Source organism: Coregonus lavaretus (assembly GCF_964263955.1).
Source record: "Coregonus lavaretus genome assembly, chromosome: 10".
Lineage (NCBI taxonomy): Eukaryota > Metazoa > Chordata > Actinopteri > Salmoniformes > Salmonidae > Coregonus > Coregonus lavaretus.
The window spans coordinates 10,774,461-10,796,131 of record NC_139997.1 but is presented as its reverse complement, the minus strand read 5'-3'; the positions used below and the strand labels follow the sequence as shown (position 1 = coordinate 10,796,131).

Sequence of the window (21,671 nt, the reverse complement as noted above, 5' to 3'; positions counted from 1 at the left end):
GTTGCAGGAGAACTTTCCTGGAATGCAGGAAAAACGTGTAGTGCATTTAAGGTTTAAAAAGGCTTCTGAAGTTTGTCATCAATGAATATTAATTATAATCCGAATAATAATTTCCTGTTGCTGTAGGATTATTTCCCTGATGTAGCAAACTGGCTAAAATTAAGATCTTACATCTGTAGGGTTGGCTCCTCCTGTGAGGTTAGCAAAGAACTTGGACTCCATGATAGATACAGTCCCAAGAGGTAGAACTGCACTATAGAAAAAACCTGCATCACTCTTGATCCACTATCCTCGAGTGGTATCACATCTCACAGTTTATTTAAATCTGTTGGGGGTAATGTTATTTTCCTTTTGAATTACTTTTACTCACCATGATACAGATCCCACACTGCTAACATGTATACACTTACATTCACAGCTCAGCAGGTTAGCTACATTACATATAGGCCTACTTGTCTTTAAATGCCCCTTGCTGACATTCAAGGCAGTGATTCTCAATCTTTTTAGGTTACGCTACACCCAATTACATTTTTCTCTGCCTGCAGTACCTCCTCATGTGCAACCAATCATTAGGCCTATGTTTTTATTAATCTTCCCAAGTACCCCTTGTGGATAGACCAGGTACACCCAGGGGTACTAGTGCCCAAGGAAGAGATCCACTGCACCAAGGTAACTGCTGAACATTACTTTATTTTGAATGAGAATAAGTTACCTGAATAGTGACAGAATAAGTTACCTGAACGGTGACAGAATAAGTTACCTGAACGGTGACAGAATAAGTTACCTGAAGGGTGACAGAATAATTGACCTGAATGGTGACAGAATAAATTACCTGAATGGTGACAGAATAAGTTACCTGAACAGTGACAGAATGAGTTACCTGAACGGTGACAGAATAATTGACCTGAATGGTGACAGAATAAGTTACCTGAACGGTGACAGAATAATTGACCTGAATGGTGACAGAATAAGTTACCTGAATGGTGACAGAATAAGTTACCTGAACAGTGACAGAATAAGTTACCTAAACGGTGAGAGAATAAGTTACCTGAACGTTGAGAGAATAAGTTACTTGAACGGTGAGAGAATAAGTTACCTGAACAGTGACAGAATAAGTTACCTGAACGGTGAGAGAATAAGTTACCTGAACGGTGAGAGAATAAGTTACCCGAACACTGACAGAATAAGTTACCTGAACGGTGAGAGAATAAGTTACCCGAACACTGACAGAATAAGTTACCTGAATACTGACAGTCTCTGAAAGCCTCCTGATGGAGACTCTGTGAAGTTGTCCGTTGGCCAGGTTCCTAACGCTGGTCCTGAACACCTCAGCATCTCTACTGTTCTGCAGCTTGTATTTAACATCCAGGTAACCTTTGAGAGATATAGAGACAACTTTAATACCAGCTAACTTTCAGAGACATTCTGGGGCAGTTGTCCAGAAACAGATTAAACAGACTCCTGGACTGAAAAGCATTCTCAAATGATATTCTCCATCGAAAGACCCTTTTAGTACAGGACTACGGTTAATCTGAAACTCCCATAGAGATGAAACATTAACAATAATCAACACCATTTAAATGCAGACAGTGACAGACATGTAACAATATCACTATCGTTTAAATGCAGACAGCCACTGAACAATCTCACTACCATGTGTGCAGCATTCATGATGTACCCAACAAATATATATATCATTTTTTACAGCTTTACAGATGTAGGATCTTAATTTGAGCCAATTTGCTACAGCAGGAAAATAATCCTGCAGCAACAGGATATGTTAATTATTATGTGGATAATAATCAACAGACATTTTTGTGCTAGGGCAAAAACCAAAATGTGCACCCCTTGGGGTCCCCAGGACCGAGTTTTGTAAACCCTGTACTGAGCGGATTAATCTCTAATTCCCTATCAATAACAGAGATAATAAATCAAATTAATTTTCAGGGAATTAATTATCTGAGGGGCTCTGAGTAATGCACTGTTGTGTTTGTATTGTCAGTCAGCACCTAAATAATCATTCACATTCAGATGAATGGACAAATTGGAAATGTATTACATCGCTTAAAAAAACACATTCTCACTGATGCTGCTGCACACAAATGATCACTTCATACAAAGGTGCCATTTAAAAAAAATCTTTAAGCCAACATGAAAGCCCTTCATGATTATTACAATAACATAATTACAAATCTTCATGGAGGGATTGGGGGTACAAATATCATACTGAACAAAAATATAAACGCAACATGTAAAGTGTTGGTATCATGTTTCATGAGCTGAAATAAAAGACCCAGAAATGTTCCATATGCACAAAAAGCTTATTTCCCTTATATTTTGTGCACATATTTGTTTACATCCCTGTTAGTGAGCATTTCTCCTTTGCCAAGATAATCCATCCACCTGACAGGTGTGGCATATCAAGAAGCTGATTAAACAGCATGATCATTACACAGGTGCACCTTGTGCTGGGGACAATAAAAGGCCACTCTAAAATGTTTTGTCACACAACACAATGCCACATATGTCTCAAGTTTTGAGGGAGCGTGCAATTGGCATGCTGACTGCAGGAATGTCCACCAGAGCTGTTGCCAGATAATTTAATGTTAATTTCTCTACCATAAGTCTCTACCAATGTCGTTTTAGAGAATTTGGCAGTACGTCAATCCGGCCTCCCAACCGCAGACCACATGTAACCATACCAGCCCAGGACCTCCACATCTGGCTTCTTCACCTGCGGGATCGTCTGAGACCAGCTACCCGGACAGCTGATGAAACTGTGGGTTTGAAAGACTGAAGAATTTCTGCACGAACTGTCAGAAACCATCTCAGGGAAGCTCATCCGCGTGCTCGTCGTCCTCACCAGGGTCTTGACCTGACTGCAGTTCGCCGTCTTAACTGAATTCAGTGGTCAAATGCTCACCTTCGATGGCCACCGGCATACTGGAGAAGTGTGCTCTTCACGGATGAATCCCGGTTTCAACTGTACCGAGCAGATGGCAGAGCGGTTTGCTGATGTTGTTAACAGATTGCCACATAGTGGTGGTCGGTTATGGTATTGGCTGGCATAAGCTACAGACAACAAACACAATTGTATTTTATCAATGGCAATTTGAATGCACATTGATACCGTGATGAGATCCTGAGGCCCATTGTCGTGCCATTCATCCGCCGCATCACCTCATGTTTCAGCATGATAATGCACGGCCCCATGTCGCAAGGATCTGTACACAATTCCTGGAAGTTGAAAATGTCCCAGTTCTTTCATGGCCTGCACAGTCACCAGACATGTCACCCATTGAGCATGTTTGGGATGCTCTGGATCGACGTGTACGACAGCGTGTTCCAGTTCCCGCCAATATCCAGCAACTTTGCACAGCCATTGAAGAGGAGTGGGACAACATTCCACAGGCAACAATCAACAGCCTGATCAACTCTATGTGAAGGAGATGTGTTGCGCTGCATGAGGCAAATGGTGGTCACACCAGATACTGACTGGTTTTCTGATCCACGCCCTTACCTTTTTTTTAAAAGGTATCTGTGACCAACAGATGCATAGCTGTATTCCCAGTCATGTGAAATCCATAGATTAGGGCCTAATGAATGTATTTCAATTGACTGATTTCCTTATATGAACTGTAACTCCAAAAAATCATTGACATTGTTGCATGTTGCATTTATATGTTTGTTCAGTGTAGATTAAACATGAATTAATTACACACATCCAGTGGAAAGAAAATAATCTTTGAGAGGGTAAGACTGTTAAATAGACATTACAATGATTTGCGCCATAGGACAAATTAAACAACTATTTTATAAATGAGGGAGAGGGCCCATTCTCCGATTAAAGCAGAGGGCCGTCATATCAGAAAGTCTACAATTACTGAGGCACTGTAAGGGCAGGAGTATTTGAGACATTTTATGATTTGTGCCATAGGAAAAAGAAACAACTGTTATATAAGTGGAGAGGGCCCATTCCTATATTCAAGTAGAGGGCCATCACATTAGATAGGCCACAATTACTGTCACACATTGACATGGGCAGAGTGTAGTCTGTCTGCCAGAGGGGCGTCGCCGACCGCTCAGAGAAGAAGCCATCCAGGGTTTCCGAGAATAACCGCTCCCTGAGCTCTAATTGAACGATCGTTCAGGAAGAAGTGCGGTAACTAACTGGATGACTTGATCGCTATGGTGACACTGTACACTGTACAGTAGTGCACTTGGCAGTCCATCACACGTCTCAGGACCATTAAGAAAACATTCTCAGAACCAACCTTTCTAAATTTGCATATTCGTTAGACATACAGCACAGCAGTGGAGGCTGGTGAGGGGAGGCCGGCTCATATTAATGGCTGGAATTAAATGAGCCGTCCCCTCCCTCACTAGCCTTTACTGCAGTACAGTACATGGTAATGTAGAGGCAGTCTTACTGCAAGTCCCATACAGTAGAGAATATCGAACTTCTTAAACACCCAATACACTTTGAGTTTCTTTAACTTCTACAGTTCTTTTTTGAACATGCTGTAGCTAACAGAATGTACTGTGTAGCTGGAGTCACTAGAAGTAGCCTAGCTACCAGGCATCATTTATTAATTTTAAATTCAAACACTCCTCATTAATATCACAACATCTAACACAGAACACAAACAGAAAGATCCAAATCAAAAAGAGGCATGACAAGTTGATAAACTGGCACTTTGTGTTTAGACATGTTGACTATATTTACTAGCAAGAAATACATATTTTGAACTTTCTTACTCTTACTGAGATATCTTGCTTGTGCTCTCTTAGAACAACTGGTGTCTACAGGGACATGGAGACTTAAATCCATCCAAATGAATCTGGTATAGCTGCTAGTGGAGGAAAATTAGCAGTGAGATTAGGACCTGCTCAATTCAGCAGCTGTTTCCAACCATGCGCCCTCCCCCCCCCCACCCCTTCTCTCTCTCACTTACAGTCATTGTCAATAACCTTTCTAGATGTAGTAATATGACATAACTAATATCACAGGTTGGATTTTTATATCTCTCCGCCTCTTACCATTCCTGTTGAGCAGCACAGCCAGGTACTCTCTGTAGTATGAGCTGACGTAGAGGAGCAGTGCTGGGCTCTGGCTGCTACGGAAGCTGAACGACACGTTCTCTCGCCGTAGCTTGAGGTCAGAGTAGATGGAGGACGACTGGGTGCTGGTGTTCCTGTTCAGCTCATATGGCTCCTTGAATGTGTACTGGACCGATGTCCCGGGTTTGAAGTCAGCCGAGACCTCTGGAGGACAGGGAAGTAAAAGAGAGGAACAATGGTTTCTGTATATAGAATAATATATATATTTATATAATATAACTATAACTATAGCTGGGCCATAACTATAACTATAGCTGGGCCATAACTATAACTATAACTGGGCCATAACTTTAACTATAGCTGGGCCATAACTATAACTATAACTATAGCTGGGCCATAACTATAACTATAGCTGGGCCATAACTATAACTATAGCTGGGCCATAACTATAACTATAGCTGGGCCATAACTATAACTATAGCTGGGCCATAACTATAACTATAGCTGGGCCATAACTATAACTATAGCTGGGCCATAACTATAACTATAGCTGGGCCATAACTATAACTATAGCTGGGCCATAACTATAACTATAGCTGGGACATAACTATAACTATAGCTGGGCCATAACTATAACTATAGCTGGGACATAACTATAACTATAGCTGGGCCATAACTATAACTATAGCTGGGCCATAACTATAACTATAGCTGGGCCATAACTATAACTATAGCTGGGCCATAACTATAACTATAGCTGGGCCATAACTATAACTATAGCTGGGCCATAACTATAACTATAGCTGGGACATAACTATAACTATAGCTGGGCCATAACTATAACTATAGCTGGGCCATAACTATAACTATAGCTGGGCCATAACTATAACTATAGCTGGGCCATAACTATAACTATAGCTGGGCCATAACTATAACTATAGCTGGGCCATAACTATAACTATAACTATAGCTGGGCCATAACTATAACTATAACTATAGCTGGGCCATAACTATAACTATAGCTGGGCCATAACTATAACTATAGCTGGGCCATAACTATAACTATAGCTGGGCCATAACTATAACTATAACTATAGCTGGGCCATAACTATAACTATAGCTGGGCCATAACTATAACTATAGCTGGGCCATAACTATAACTATAGCTGGGCCATAACTATAACTATAGCTGGGCCATAACTATAACTATAACTGGGCCATAACTATAACTATAGCTGGGTCATAACTATAACTATAGCTGGGCCATAACTATAACTATAGCTGGGCCATAACTATAACTATAACTGGGCCATAACTATAACTATAGCTGGGCCATAACTATAACTATAGCTGGGCCATAACTATAACTATAGCTGGGCCATAACTATAACTATAACTGGGCCATAACTATAACTATAGCTGGGCCATAACTATAACTATAACTATAGCTGGGCCATAACTATAACTATAGCTGGGCCATAACTATAACTATAGCTGGGCCATAACTATAACTATAGCTGGGCCATAACTATAACTATAGCTGGGCCATAACTATAACTATAGCTGGGCCATAACTATAACTATAGCTGGGCCATAACTATAACTATAGCTGGGCCATAACTATAACTATAGCTGGGCCATAACTATAACTATAGCTGGGCCATAACTATAACTATAGCTGGGCCATAACTATAACTATAGCTGGGCCATAACTATAACTATAGCTGGGCCATAACTATAACTATAGCTGGGCCATAACTATAACTATAACTGGGCCATAACTATAACTATAGCTGGGCCATAACTATAACTATAGCTGGGCCTAAAATATACATATTTTGCTGTGACTCTTATGTGGATGATGTTAAAAAATATTTGTTGGTCTGATGTGATTAATGAGGAGCATCCAGATGCTGCACTTGATACATTTATGAAATTGCTTCTTCCAATTATTGATAAACATGCACCTGTTAAGAAACTGACAGTTATAACTGTTAAGGCTCCATGGATTGATGAGGAATTGAAAAACTATATGGTTGAAAGAGACGGGCCAAAAGGAGTAAGCTAAAAGGTCTGGCTGCACATCTGACTGGCTGACTTAATGCAAATGGAGAAATTATGTGATTGAACTCAACAAAAAGAAGAAGAAACTGTATTATGAAGCCAAGATCAATGATCTAAAGAATGATGTAAAAAAAACTTTGGAGTACTTTAAATGAAATTATGGGCATAAAGACAAATTCAACTCCATCTTTCATTGAATCAGATGGCTTATTCATCACAAAACCATTTGATGTTGCCAATTATTTTAATGATTACTTCATTGGCAAAGTGGGCAATCTTAGGCAGGAAATGCCAACAACGAACAGTGAGCGATTGTACTCATGTATAAAAAAACTAATAATGAAAGCAAAGCATTGCAAGTTTGAATTTTGTAAAGTTAGTGTGGGAGAGGTGGAAAAAATATTTGTACCGATCAATAATGACAAACCTCCTGGCATTGACAACTTAGATGGAAAGGTACGGAGGATGGTAGCTGACTCTATAGCCTATCCTATCTGTCATATCTTTAATCTGAGCCTAGAGGAAAGTCTTTGTCCTCAGGCCTGGAGGGAAGCCAAAGTCAAGAGTGGTAAAGCGGCCTTTACTGGTTCTAACAGCAGACCTATCAGCTTGCTGCCAGCTCTTAGCAAATTGTTGGAAAAAATGGTGTTTTACCAAATACAATGCTACTTCTCTGTAAACAAATTAACAACAGACTTTCAGCATGCTTATAGAGAATGGCACTCAACATGTACTGCACTGACACAAATGACTAATGATTGGTTGAAAGAAATTGATAATAATAAGATAGTGGGAGCTGTTAGAGTTCAGTGCAGCCTTTGATATTATTGACCATAACCTTGAGAAAACATATGTGTTATGGCTTTTCAACCTCTGCCATATCGTGGATTCAGAGCTATATATCTAATAGAACTCAGAGGGATTTCTTTAATGGAAGCTTCTCTAATGTCAAACATGTAAAGTGTAGCGTATCACATGGAAGCTCTCTAGGCCCTCTACCCTTTTCTTTTTTTACCGATGACCTGCCACTGGCATTAAACAAAGCATGTGGGTCCATGTATGCTGATGATTCAACTATATACACATCAACAACCACAGCTAATGAAGTCACTGAAACCCTTAACAAAGAGGTGCAGTCTGTTTTGGAATGGGTGGCCAGTAACAAACTGGTCCTGAACATCTATAAAACTAAGAGCATTGTATTTGGTACAAATCACTCCCCTAAGTTCTAGACCTCAGCTGAATCTGGTAATGAATGGTGTGGCGGTTGAACAAGTTGAGGAGACTAAATTACTTGGTGTTACCTTAGATTGTAAACTGCCATGGTCAAAACATATAGATTAAATGGTTGTAAAGATGGGGAGAGGTCTGCCCGTAATAAAGAGACGCTCTGCTTTTTTGACACCAAACTCCATAAAGCAAATCCTGCAGTCTCTAGTTTTGTCTTATCTTGAGTTTTGTCCAGTCATACTGTGTGGTCAAGTGCTGCAAAGAAAGACCTAGCTAAGCTGCAGCTGGCCCAGAACAGAGCGGCACGTCTTGCTCTTCATTGTAATCAGAGGGCTAATATTAATACAATGCATGCCAGTTTGTCTTGGCTAAGAGTTGAGGAAAGACTGACTGCGTCACTTGTTTTCATAAGAAACATTAATGTGCTGGAAATTCCAAATGGTTTGCGTAGTCAACTTACACACAGCACTGACACACACACTTACCCCACCAGACATGCCACCAGGGGTCTTTTCACAGTATCCAGGTCCAGAACAAATTCAAAGGAAATGTACAGTATTATACAGCCATGAGTGCATGGAACCCCCATTCATCTTATATAGCGCAAGTGAACCGCAAACCTGGTTTTGAAAACAAATAAAGCAACACCTCACGGCACAAAGCCTCTCCCCCATGTGACCTACCTGTTGTGTGTATATACTGACATGTATGTGTAACTGATAGATGCACACACACACTACATGTTAATGTTTTAAAATGTATGTAAATTGTAAAGTCTTTCCTCTGTAATGTCTTTTTCGTTATATGTCGGACCCCAGTAAGACTAGCTGCCGCCATTGGTGTCAGCTAATGGGGATCTTACTAAAACAAATCAAATAGCAATCAATGGTATTGTGATGGAACAGTCTTTCACTTTGCTATGTATTCCTTACAAAGATTCTGTAAACTCTTAACATTCTGTCCTTGCGTTAACTATTATTATGCCAATGCAGAGTTTTGAACATGTATTTAAAACGTCAATTTACTTAACAACCTACGCCTTTGTTCTTATATAAAATGTTCTCCTTACTGACATAATTAACACCATTATGACCTTGTTACTTACAGAACATTACCCTCTTTAACTGACAAGAGGTAGACTGTGGAATATAACTATACCCTCTTTAACTGACAAGAGGAGTAAAGCATCTATAACAAGAAGACTAATTAAGAACAGTCTTCAAGTGTTGTGTGAAAGAGGTCAATGGAACTCGACCCCAAAATTTGGAATTGCCATCGAAACGTGTTGGGGAAAGGGCCATGAGGGAAAGATCATTAATCTCCCAATTGCCCCCAGCAAAATCTGCTTACATTTAGGCTTTGTTTATATGTGTATTTCACACACTGTTTAGGTAGAAATCAGAGTATAATGCTTGCATGGATGTCAACCCCAACACATGTTCATGTCATCATTACCAATCAACTGAATTATAGTTAAAAACGACTTTGACTACCATCAATGATTTCTGTATGCTAGCTATGCTAACCAGTTTATACGAACGGGTGTTAGCATTCAGCAGTCACTTCTTCTAAACCTGGAAAAGGGACAACTTCTACATGCTATGTAGCGAAAAACAGCCAAATATATCCAAATCGGACTTACACTACATGGCTAAAAGTGTGTGGACACCCCTTCAAATGAGTGGATTCGGCTAGTTCAGCCACACCCATTGCTGACAGGTGTATGAAATCGAGCACACAGCCATGCAATCTCCATAAACAAACATTGGCAGTAGAATGGCCCTTACTGAAGAGCTCAGTGACTTTCAACATGGCATCATCATAGGACGCCACCTTTCCAACAAGTCAGTTCATCAGATTTCTGCCCTGCTAGAGCTGCCCAGGTCAACTGTAAGTGCTGTTATTGTGAATTGGAAACGTCTAGGAGCAACAACGGCTCAGCCGCGGAGTGGTCGGCCACACAAACTCACAGAACGGGACCGCCGAGTGCTGAATCGTGTAGTGCGTAAAAATCGTCTGTCCTCGGTTGCAACACTCACTACCGAGTTCCAAACTGCCTCTGGAAGCAACGTCAGCACAATAATTGTTCGTCGGGAGCTTCATGAAATGGGTTTCCATGGCCGAGCAGCCACACACAAGCCTAAGATCACTATGCGCAATGCCAAGTGTCGGATGGAGTGGTGTAAAGCTCACCGCCATTGGATTCTGGAGCAGTGGAAACGAGTTCTCTGGAGTGATGAATCGCGCTTCGCCATCTGGCAGTCCGACAGACCAATCTGGGTTTGGCGGATGCCAGGAGAACACTATCTGCCACAATGCATTACATTTACATTTTAGTTGACGCTCTTATCCAGAGCGACTTACAGTTAGTGAGTGCATACATTGTTTTTATTATTTTTTTCATACTGGCCCCACATGGGAATTGAACCCACAACCCTGGCGTTGCAAACGCCATGCTCTACCAACTAAGCTATATCCCTGCCGGCCATTCCCTCCCCTACCCTGGACAACGCTGGGCCAATTGTGCGCCGCCCCATGGGTCTCCCGGTCGCGGCCGGCTATGACAGAGCCTGGATTCGAACCAGGATCTCTAGTGGCACAGCTAGCACTGCAATGCAGTGCCTTAGACCACTGCACCACTCGGGAGACAATGCATAGTGCCAACTGTAAAGTTTGGTGGAGGAGGAATAATGTCCTGGGACAGTATTTCATGGTTCAGGCTCCTTAGTTCCAGTGAAACGAAATCTTAACGCTACAGCATACAATGACATTCTAGACAATTCTGTGCTTCCAACTTTGTGGCAACAGTTTGGGGATGGCCCTTTCCTGTTTCGGCATGACAATGAACCCGTGCACAAAGCAGGTCCATACAGAAATGGTTTGTGAAGATCGGCGTGGAAGAACTTGACTGGCCTGCACAAACCCCTGACCACAACCCCATCGAACACCTTTGGGATGAATTGGAACGCCGACTTTGAACCAGGCCTAATCGCCCAACATCAGTAGCTGAATGGAAGCAAGTCCCCACAGCAATGTTCTAACATCTAGTGGAAAGCCTTCCAAGAAGAGTGGAGGCTGTAATAGCAGCAAAGGGGGGACCAACTCCAGATTAATGGCCATGATTTTGGAATGAGATGTTCGATGAGCAGGTGTCCACATACTTCTGGCTATGTAGTGTAAGTAACCGCATTGTGGGCCTGTTACAATACATAAATCAATAAGAATGACTTGGATTTTACGAATATCGATAAGGATTTTACGAATATCGACTTTGTTAGAAGAGATTTGTTGATTGAATGTGCGGCAATCTGGTCAATGGAACGTCTGCGTTCCGTTTACTTCTTTACCGCATCTACTGTGTCAGTCAGCACCGCCACCATGGCTACTGACCGCTGATGGTTCTACCAGGAAGTGGTCCAAGTCATTCTTATTAATTATTGAACACGTCCAATCCGCCAGCCTGCGTCATACAGTTGACCTGCTGACATCAAAAGGGTTTACAGAATACCCTCCTATATTATTAGGCTCTTGATGTAGCTAACGCTGGTAAGTGTATGTGAAGTCGTGTTTGAACTCAAGTTCGCTAAGAGGGTCCTCTGAAATAATATGGATTCTTGACCTTTTGATCGTCATCGTTTAATATGCAAAACATTTTAAATGGCTGTTCTGGAAGGAATTGGTGCCTCTAGGGCATTTCAGACAGTTGTTACGGGACCTTTTTATTGAAGAATGTGTGTTTTTTATGATTGTGTTTTGCTTTTTGTGTATTGTTGTGTATAATAACGTGTATTTTGTTGTGCATATGAATGTGTAGTTTAACGTGTTTATTGTATTTTGATGTGTATTGTGGTGCTATACAGGGCACATCTGGAAAAGAGACCTTGGTCTCAGCATTGACTCCCTGTCAAAAAAATGGTTAAATTAAATGTTCACTCCTTGGTAGGAAGCTACTATGACTACAAAAAATTTAGCTATAACCGTATCTGTTAGCCTTACAATAAAGGAATTAAAAACAGTAGGCTAAACCTTATTAGTTTAATATTGTTATATACTGTAACCATCGATATGGAGATGGTTTAGAATAGATTGTAGTGTAATAACATATGAATATGTCCTCCGGTGTTGTGTTGAGTGCATCAACATGAACGCCACATCCTCTGACATAGCTGATGAGATGATCACCAGAACCTCAGAGCTTAAAGGTCGATGTGATGCTCATGGTCTATTTACCTCTCTGGCAGAAGGTGCCTGCGTAGGCGGAGAGGCCACAGTCGCAGGAGAAGCCGTTGTACCTCTCCACGCACCTCCCCTGGTTCTGGCACAGCTGCCCGTAGCTGCTGCAGTGTCCCGGGCAGCCCGGCCTCACCCCGGGCGTGATCCTAGCCCTCTCCTCCAGGTCCAGAGTCCTCCCGTTCAGCTGCAGCGAGCGGATACACCCCAGGAAGCCTTTCATTCTGGAGGCTGTGCCACCTGTCAACACAGCACACAGTAAAAATGCATTGTTCCTGTTTCTCTATCTGAAATTCCAAGGGTAGTGGATAAGTAAGATCTCTTATAGTGTATGTGCAGTGTATACTGCAGTAAGGTTGGCTGTACAAACTTCTGTACCTCCTGCCAACACAGAAAGCAGAGCTGTCAACCGCTTTGTTCCCATTTTATTTATGCTACTTCCTCTCTCTATTTCATCTTATTCTGTGTGACGGGGCACGTACCAGAGCTATTTGACACGTCACCCGGCCGCCCGGCCGCCCGCCGCTCCCGAGAGCATAACTTTGTCAACACTTTTTGAAAATAACAAAATCCATTTAAACGATGACAGGGCGATGAAAACAAAGTTGTGGGTGGAAAACGCATTCAGAGAGCTGACTTTTATCAGCTGTCTGTCTGTTGCCGCTGCTCTGGCTGCTAACCTCCCTCTCTCCTTCTTTTGTTCCCTTTCTCTTCTCTGGCATCCTCCCATACTTCAGAGCATACTTCAGAGCTGGCAGTTCAGATTGTTCTTGGAGTTCAGGCAGGGCTTTTCACAACAAAGAATCAATGAGCCTCTCCCCCTGCAAAGCAAGGCTCTGGCTCTGTCTGTTGAATCATTTCTTAGGCAGGCTGTCAAATCTTTAGTCAAATGTAATGTAAGAAATCTTTCCTTTTAGGAACCGTTGAATAAAATGTCACTTTGTCATTGTAGACTAACTGATGCTGCAACTGAAAACCATTTTTTTTAAGCAAAACAACCCTACAATAAAAACAACTTTATTTATCCAGGTGAGTCAATTAAGAACAAATTCTTATTTACAATGATGGCCTGGCAGGTGTACTACATTGTTCAAGTGTTTCTTAGGTATGTGTCAAATCAAATATTATTGAATACTCTTATGCTACAGTAGTAACTGTTGAGTTGGAATAAACTGTCATTTAGTCATCGCAGAGCGGACTTTGGGTAACTGCCCGGTGGGATATAATCATGTTTGGGTAATTGTGCATCAGAATGAGCTCATGATTCCGGTGGAGTGGAACGGTGAGCCGAGGCAAATCCCTGAGTAGCGGAGATGCCGCTCCGCTTGGACCACTGGAGCAGGAAAAGGAGAGGAAAGCTGTCAGAGAGAGAGAGAGTGTGAGAGAGAGAGATAGTGTGTGTGTGTGTGTGGGGGGGGGGGGGGGGGGGGGGGGGGTGGAGAGGAAAGCTGTCAGAGAATAAAACACTTAACAGGAAAATATGTCAGTAGGAACCTCAGGGGGCAGTCAATGTGTTTAAACCAAATACAGGTCAGTTCTAAACTAGCAGCCCCAGCGAGATCCCAGTCTCTTAACATAATGATTTCTGAAAATATATTACAGTATAACATTTGTGCATTGAAAAGTACATATTTCAGTAATCCTACAACATAAAGTGAGTTGAATACTTTGTAAGGTACACTTGAAAGCCACAGTATCATCAAACAAGCAACATACAGGTAACTGCCAAAATAATAGAAACACTTGAGTAAATGAGGTATACAAAGTATATTGAAAGCAGGTGCTTCCACACAGGTGTGATTTCTGAGTTAATAAGCAATTAACATCCCATAATGCTTAGGGCCATGTATTAAAATGCATTATTTTGGCCATTATTTTGGCTAAAATGGCTATGCCCCTATAGGATGACAATGCCCCCATCCGCAGGGCTCGAGTAGTCACTGACTGGTATGATGAGCATGAAAACAATGTAAACCATATGCCATGGCCATCTCAGTCACCAGTAGGGATGCGCGCAGACCACTCTCTGATAACAAAAAGTAATTTAAAGTTTGTTAAATACCGTGACTTACCAAGACATTTAGTAGAAAAAAAACACATATTCCGCAAGGAATAGACTCCTAATATTCTGTATTTTTGAAACGAAGGAGACTGATTAGTTGCTGTACTTAAGAGAACACAAACACTCACATCTTTCATAGCGAGCTAGCGAGGGATGGAGAGAGAGGGGAGGGGCACAGTATAGGCAGGTCGGCCATCAGGCAGACAGAGTTAAAACCGTGCACTATGCCTATCTTTCGAAATTAAAAGCTGTATCTTGCAATGGAATGCTGTATTTCACAATTTCTTGGCTTGCAATGTCTCGCAACTTCAGTAAAGCTATGCCTATCTATCATCAATGAATAGGCTAGGATATTCTACACGCAACAGACCGAAGACTGAACACACACTCACATTATTAGCGAAGAGAAAGAGCAGGAGAGCTGAACTGTGATTTTAAGTTTGTAGGGAAAAAAACTAAAAAACATTGTTTTTCCGTTAAGGATTTTTCTTAACGCTAAGGACCCAAATTCGTTACACCCCTAGTCACCAGATCTCAACCCAATTGAACACTTATGGGAGATTCTGGAGCGGCGCCTGAGACAGCGTTTTCCAACACCATCAACAAAACAACAAATGATGGTATTTCTCATGGAAGAATGATGTTGCATCCCTCCAGTAGCATTCCAGACACTTGTATAATCTATGCCAAGGTGCATTGAAGCTGTTCTGGCTCGTGGCGGCCCAACACCCTATTTATGACTCTTTATGTTGCTATTTCCTTTAATTTGGCAGTTAGGTTACCTGTATATGGTATGTTCATACATCTACTGGCATGCCGGTACAGTGCATTCAGAAAGTATTCAGACCCCTTGACTTTTTCCACATTTTGTTACATTACAGCCTTATTCTAAAATTGATTAAATTGTTTTTTTCCCTCATCAATCTACACACAATACCCCATAATGACAAAGCAAAAACAAGTTTTTAGCAACTTAAATATTACATTTACAAAAGTATTCAGACCCTTTACTCAGTACTTTGTTGAAGCAATTTTGGCAGCAATTACAGCCTCGAGTCTTCTTGGGTATGACGTTATAAGCTTTGCACACCAGTATTTGGGGAGTTTCTCCCATTCTTCTCTGCAGATCCTCTCAAGCTCTGTCAGGTTGTCTTGGCTGTGTGCTTAGGGTTGTTGTTCTGATGGAAGGTGAACTTTCGCCCCAGTCTGAGGTCATGAGCGCTCTGGAGCAGGTTTTCATCAAGGATCTCTCTGTACTTTGTTCCATTCATCTTTCCCTCAATCCTGACTAGTCTCCCAGTCCCTGCTGCTGAAAAACATCCCCACAGCATGATGCTGCCACCACCATGCTTCACCGTAGGGATGGTGCCAGGTTTCCTCCAGACGTGACGCTTGGGATTCAGGCCAAAAAGTTCAATCTTGGTATCATCAGACCTGAGAATCAGGCTGTCATGCAGGCTGTCATGTGCCTTTTACTGAGGAGTGGCTTCCGTCTGGCCGCTGTACTGTAAAGGCCTGATTGGTGGAGTGCTGCAGAGATGGTTGTCCTCCTGGAAGGTTCTCCCATCTCCACAGAGGAACTCTGGAACTTTGTCAGAGTGAGCATTGGGTTCTCATGGCTTGGTTTTTGCTCTGACATGCACTGTCAACTGTGGGACCTTATATAGACAGGTGTGTGCCTTTCCAAATCATGTCCAATCAATTGAATTTACCACAGGTGGACTCCAATCAAGTTGTAGAAACATCTCAAGGATGATCAATGGAAACAGGATGCACCTGAGCTCAATTTTCGAGTCTCATAGCAAAGGGTCTGAAAACTTATGTAAATAAGGTATTTCTGTTTTACATTTTTTTCATACATTTGCAAAAAAAAATCTAAAAACCTGTTTGTGCTTTGTCATTATGGGGTATTGTGTGTAGATTGATGACAAACATTTTTATTTAATCCATTTTAGAATAAGGCTGTAACGTAACAAAATGTGGAAAAAGGGAAGGGTTTTGAATACTTTCCGAATGCACTGTATGTGCGACAGCATTTGTATTTGTATTTATTATGGATCCCATTTAGCTGATGCCAAGGCAGAAGCTAGTCTTCCTGGGCCCCAGCAAAATTAAGGCAGTTCTAAAAAAATTTTTACACTACATTTACATTTACATTTTTTGTCATTTAGCAGACGCTCTTATCCAGAGCAACTTACAGTTAGTGAATGCATACATTATTATAATTTTTATTTTTTCATTACAATACATTTACAACAGATTTCACAACATATTAAGTGTGTGCCGTCAGGCCCCTACTCTACTACCACATATCTACAACACAAAATCCATGTGTACGTGTGTTTGTATGCATGTGTCTGTGCCTATGTTTGTGTTGTTACACAGTCCTGCTGTTCCATGAGGTGTATTTTTATCTGTTTTTTAAATCATATTTTACTGCTTGCATGAGTTACTTGATGTGGAATAGAGTTCCATGTAGTCATGGCTCCTGGACTTGGGGACTGTGAAAAGACCTCTGGTGGCATGTCTTGTGGGGTATGCATGGGTGTCTGAGCTGTGTGCCAGTAATTCAAACAGACAGCTCGGTGCATTCAACATGTCAATACTTCTCACAAATACAAGTAGTGATGAAGTCAATCTCTCCTCCATGTTAGCTCTCTGTGTACATCAAAGGGCCAGCCGTGCTGCCCTTTTCTGAGCCAATTGCAATCTTTGTGGCACCTGACCACACAACTGAACAGTGCGACAAAACTAGGGCCTGTAGGACCTGCCGTATTGGTAGTGCTGTTAAGGATGCAGAGTTGCGCTTTATTATGGACAGACTTCTCCCCATCCTAGCTACTGTTGCATCAATATGTTTTGACCATGACAGTTTACAATCCAGGGTTACTCCAAGCAGTTTAGTCTCCTCAACTTGCTCAATTACCACATTATTCGTTACAAGATTTAGTTGAGGTTTAGGGTTTAGTGAATGATTTGTCCCAATTACAATGCTTTTAGTTTTTTTAATATTTAGGACTAACTTATTCCTTGCCACCCATTCTGAAACTAATTGAAGCTCTCTGTTAAGGGTTGCAGTGGTTTCACTCGCTGTAGTAGCTGACGTGTATAGTGTTGAGTCATCCGCATACATAGACACACTGGTTTACTCAAAGCCAGTGGCATGTCGTTAGTAAAGATTGAAAAAACTAAGAGGCCTAGACTGCTGCCCTGGGGAATTCCTGATTCTACCTGGATTTTGTTGGAGAGGCTTCCATTAAAGAACACCCTCTGTGTTCTGTTAGACAGGTAACTCTTTATCCACAATATAGCAGGGGGTGTAAAGTCATAACACATACGTTTTTCCAGAAACAGACTATGATCAATAATGTCAAAAGCCGCACTGAAGTCTAACAAAACAGCCCCCACAATCTTTTTATCATAAATTTTTCTCAGCCAATCATCAGTCATTTGCGTAAGTGCTGTACTTGTTGAATGTCCTTCCCTATAAGCGTGCTGAAAGTCTGTTGTCAATTTGTTTACTGTAAAATAGCATTGTATCTCGTCAAACACATTTTTTCAAAAAGTTTACAAAGGGTTGGTAACAGGCTGATTAGTCAGCTATTTGAGCCAGTAAAGGGGGATTTACTATCCTTAGGTAGGGGAATAACTTTTGCTTCCCTCCAGGAATGAGGGAACACACTTTCTAGTAGGCTTAAATTGAAGATATGGAAAATAGGAGTGGCAATATCATCCGCTATTATCCTCAGTAATTTTCCATCCAAATTGTCAGACCCCGGTGGCTTGTCATTGTTGATAGACAACAACAAAAAATTAACCTCTTCAACACTTACTTTACGGAATTCAAAATTACAATGCTTGTCTTTCATAATTTGGTCAGATATACTTGGATGTGTAGTGTCAGCGTTTGTTGCTAGCATGTCATGCCTAAGTTTGCTAATCTTGCCAATGAAAAAATCATTAAAGTAGTTGGCAATATCAGTGAGTTTTGTGATGAATGAGCCATCTGATTCAATAAATGATGGAGCGGAGTTTGCCTTTTTGCCAAAAATTTCATTTTAGGTTCTCCAAAGCTTTTTACTATCATTCTTTATGTCATTTATTTTTGTTTCATAGTGTAGTTTCTTCTTCTTGTTATTCAGTTCAGTCACATTATTTCTCAATTTGCAGTACGTTTGCCAATCGGTTCTACAGCCAGACCTATTTGCCATTTATTTTGCATCATCCCTCTCAACCATACTATTTTTCAATTCGTCATCAATCCTCAGGGATTTAACAGTTTTTACAGTCATTTTCTTAATTGGTGCATGCTTATTAGTAACTTGGATAAGCAATTTCATAAATTTGTCAAGTGCAGTGTCTGGTTGCTCCTCATTACACACCACGGACCAACAAATATTCTTTACATCAACAACATAGGAATCGCTACAAAACTTATTGTATGACCTCTTATACATTATATTAGGCCCAGCCTTTGGAACGTTGGTTTTCCTAGACATGGCTACTATATTGTGATCACTACATCCAATGGATTTTAATACTGCTTCAAACAAATTTCTGCAGCATTATTAAAGATGTGATCAATACATGTTGATGATTTAATTCCTGTGCTGTTTGTAACTACCCTGGTAGGTTGATTGATAACCTGAACCAGGTTGCAGGCACTGGTTACGGTTTGAAGCTTTCTCTTGAGTGGGCAGCCTGATGAAAGCCAGTCGATATTTAAATCACCCAGAAAATATACTTCTCTATTGATGTCATTATCAAGCATTTCACACGTTATCCAGATACTGACTGTTAGCACTTGGTGGTCTATAGCAGCTTCCCACCAGAATGGGCTTTAGGTGAGGCAGATGAACATGTAGCCATATTACTTCAACAGTATTTAACATGAGATCCTCTCTAAGCTTTACAGGAATGTGGTTCTGAATATAAACAGCCACACCTCCACCTTTGGCATTTCTGTATTTTCTGTAGATCTTATAACCATGTATTGCTACCACTTTATCATCAAAGGTATTATCTAAGTGAGTTTCAGAGACTGCAAGAATATGAATGTCATCTGTTACTAGCAAATTATTGATTTCATGAACCTTGTTCTTTAAGCTACATATGTTAACATGGGCTGTTTTTAACACTTTTCTGTGATGCTTGAATGTTTTTCTTGCTTTACTGGGAAGCTTAACAGAGGTAGACATGCTTTGGCTATTTATGTTAGTGCAGGGTGAGCTGCACACAGTGGACTTCCTGCTTGGGCACACCACCTTAGTGCTAACAGTATAACTCTGGTTCATAGGCATATGATTACTGCATACAATAGCTCTATGATTAGCAGAGGCATTCAGTGCAGTAACAGGGACATAAATTAGGTTACTTACATTGTGTCTTCCAACGCCCCTGGGATAATGTACATTTGCTGAAGCATTATGACAACTCAGCGACACAATGGTGGGGATTAAATGAGATGGGCTTGGGTCATTGATAAGTTATTGTCTCAACGCAGCCTTATAATGCTGAGAAAGGACCCAGGAACCCAAATTATTTGGGTGGAGCCCATCCTCCTTATAATACGAACTTTGTTTCCAGAAGGTATCATAATTGTCAATAAATGTTACATCCACAGAGCTGCAATAGCCTCGTAGCCAGTTATGGAGGGCTAAATGTCTGCTGAACCGTACAATGCCAAGATCTAGGGAGGGCATAGGGCCAGATATTATTGGCCGTTTGTTGGTGTCAAGTAGTGACCCAATCAGTTCTTTAAAATCCATCTTCAGCTGTTCTGAGCTGCCCTTCATAATGTCATTCGACCCCACATGAACCATGATAGTATCAGCTCCCGGTGACTGATGCACAGCCTCGGGAAGCAACCTGGTGATATCCTGAACTTTTGCCCCAGGAAAACACAAAGTCCTTGCCCCAGGTACAGATATACAGTGGGGAGAACAAGTATTTGATACACTGCCGATTTTGCAGGTTTTCCTACTTACAAAGCATGTAGAGGTCTGTAATTTTTATCATAGGTACACTTCAACTGTGAGAGACAGAATCTAAAACTAAAATCCAGAAAATCACATTGTATGATTTTTAAGTAATTCATTAGCATTTTATTGCATGACATAAGTATTTGATCACCTACCAATCAGTAAGAATTCCGGCTCTCACAGACCTGTTAGTTTTTCTTTAAGAAGCCCACCTGTTCTCCACTCATTACCTGTATTAACTGCACCTGTTTGAACTCGTTACCTGTATAAAAGACACCTGTCCACACACTCAATCAAACAGACTCCAACCTCTCCACAATGGCCAAGACCAGAGAGCTGTGTAAGGACATCAGGGATAAAATTGTAGACCTGCACAAGGCTGGGATGGGCTACAGGACAATAGGCAAGCAGCTTGGTGAAAAGGCAACAACTGTTGGCACAATTATTAGAAAATGTAAGGACTTCAAGATGACGGTCAATCACCCTCGGTCTGGGGCTCCATGCAAGATCTCACCTCGTGGGGCATCAATGATCATGAGGAAGGTGAGGGATCAGCCCAGAACTACACGGAAGGACCTGGTCAATGACCTGAAGAGAGCTGGGACCACAGTCTCAAAGAAAACCATTAGTAACACACTATGCCGTCATGGATTAAAATCCTGCAGCGCACGCAATGTCCCCCTGCTCAAGCCAGCGCATGCCCAGGCCCGTCTGATGTTTGCCAATGACCATCTGGGTGATCCAGAGGAGGAATGGGAGAAGGTAATGTGGTCTGATGAGACAAAAATAGAGCTTTTTGGTCTAAACTCCACTCGCCGTGTTTGGAGGAAGAAGAAGGATGAGTACAACCCCAAGAACACCATCCCAACCGTGAAGCATGGAGGTGGAAACATCATTCTTTGGGGATGCTTTTCTGCAAAGGGGACAGGACGACTGCAACGTATTGAGGGGAGGATGGATGGGGCCATGTATCGCGAGATCTTGGCCAACAACCTCCTTCCCTCAGTAAGAGCATTGAAGATGGGTCGTGGCTCTGTCTTCCA

General features: G+C 41.5%; 1 protein-coding gene across 1 annotated transcript in view; it reads right to left on the bottom strand.

Moving 5' to 3' along the window:
• Window positions 1-1,024: 1,024 nt before the first annotated feature.
• LOC311135819 (contactin-associated protein-like 4) overlaps window positions 1,025-21,671 on the bottom strand; it is a gene marked incomplete at both ends in the record, with an annotated part of 230,799 nt that continues 210,152 nt past the window's right edge. The window contains 4 exons of the mRNA XM_084169857.1: window positions 1,025-1,048; window positions 1,241-1,374; window positions 5,041-5,265; window positions 12,586-12,825. Coding sequence (XP_084025983.1) covers window positions 1,025-1,048; window positions 1,241-1,374; window positions 5,041-5,265; window positions 12,586-12,825 — 623 coding nt within the window. The remainder of the gene's footprint in view (window positions 1,049-1,240; window positions 1,375-5,040; window positions 5,266-12,585; window positions 12,826-21,671) is intronic.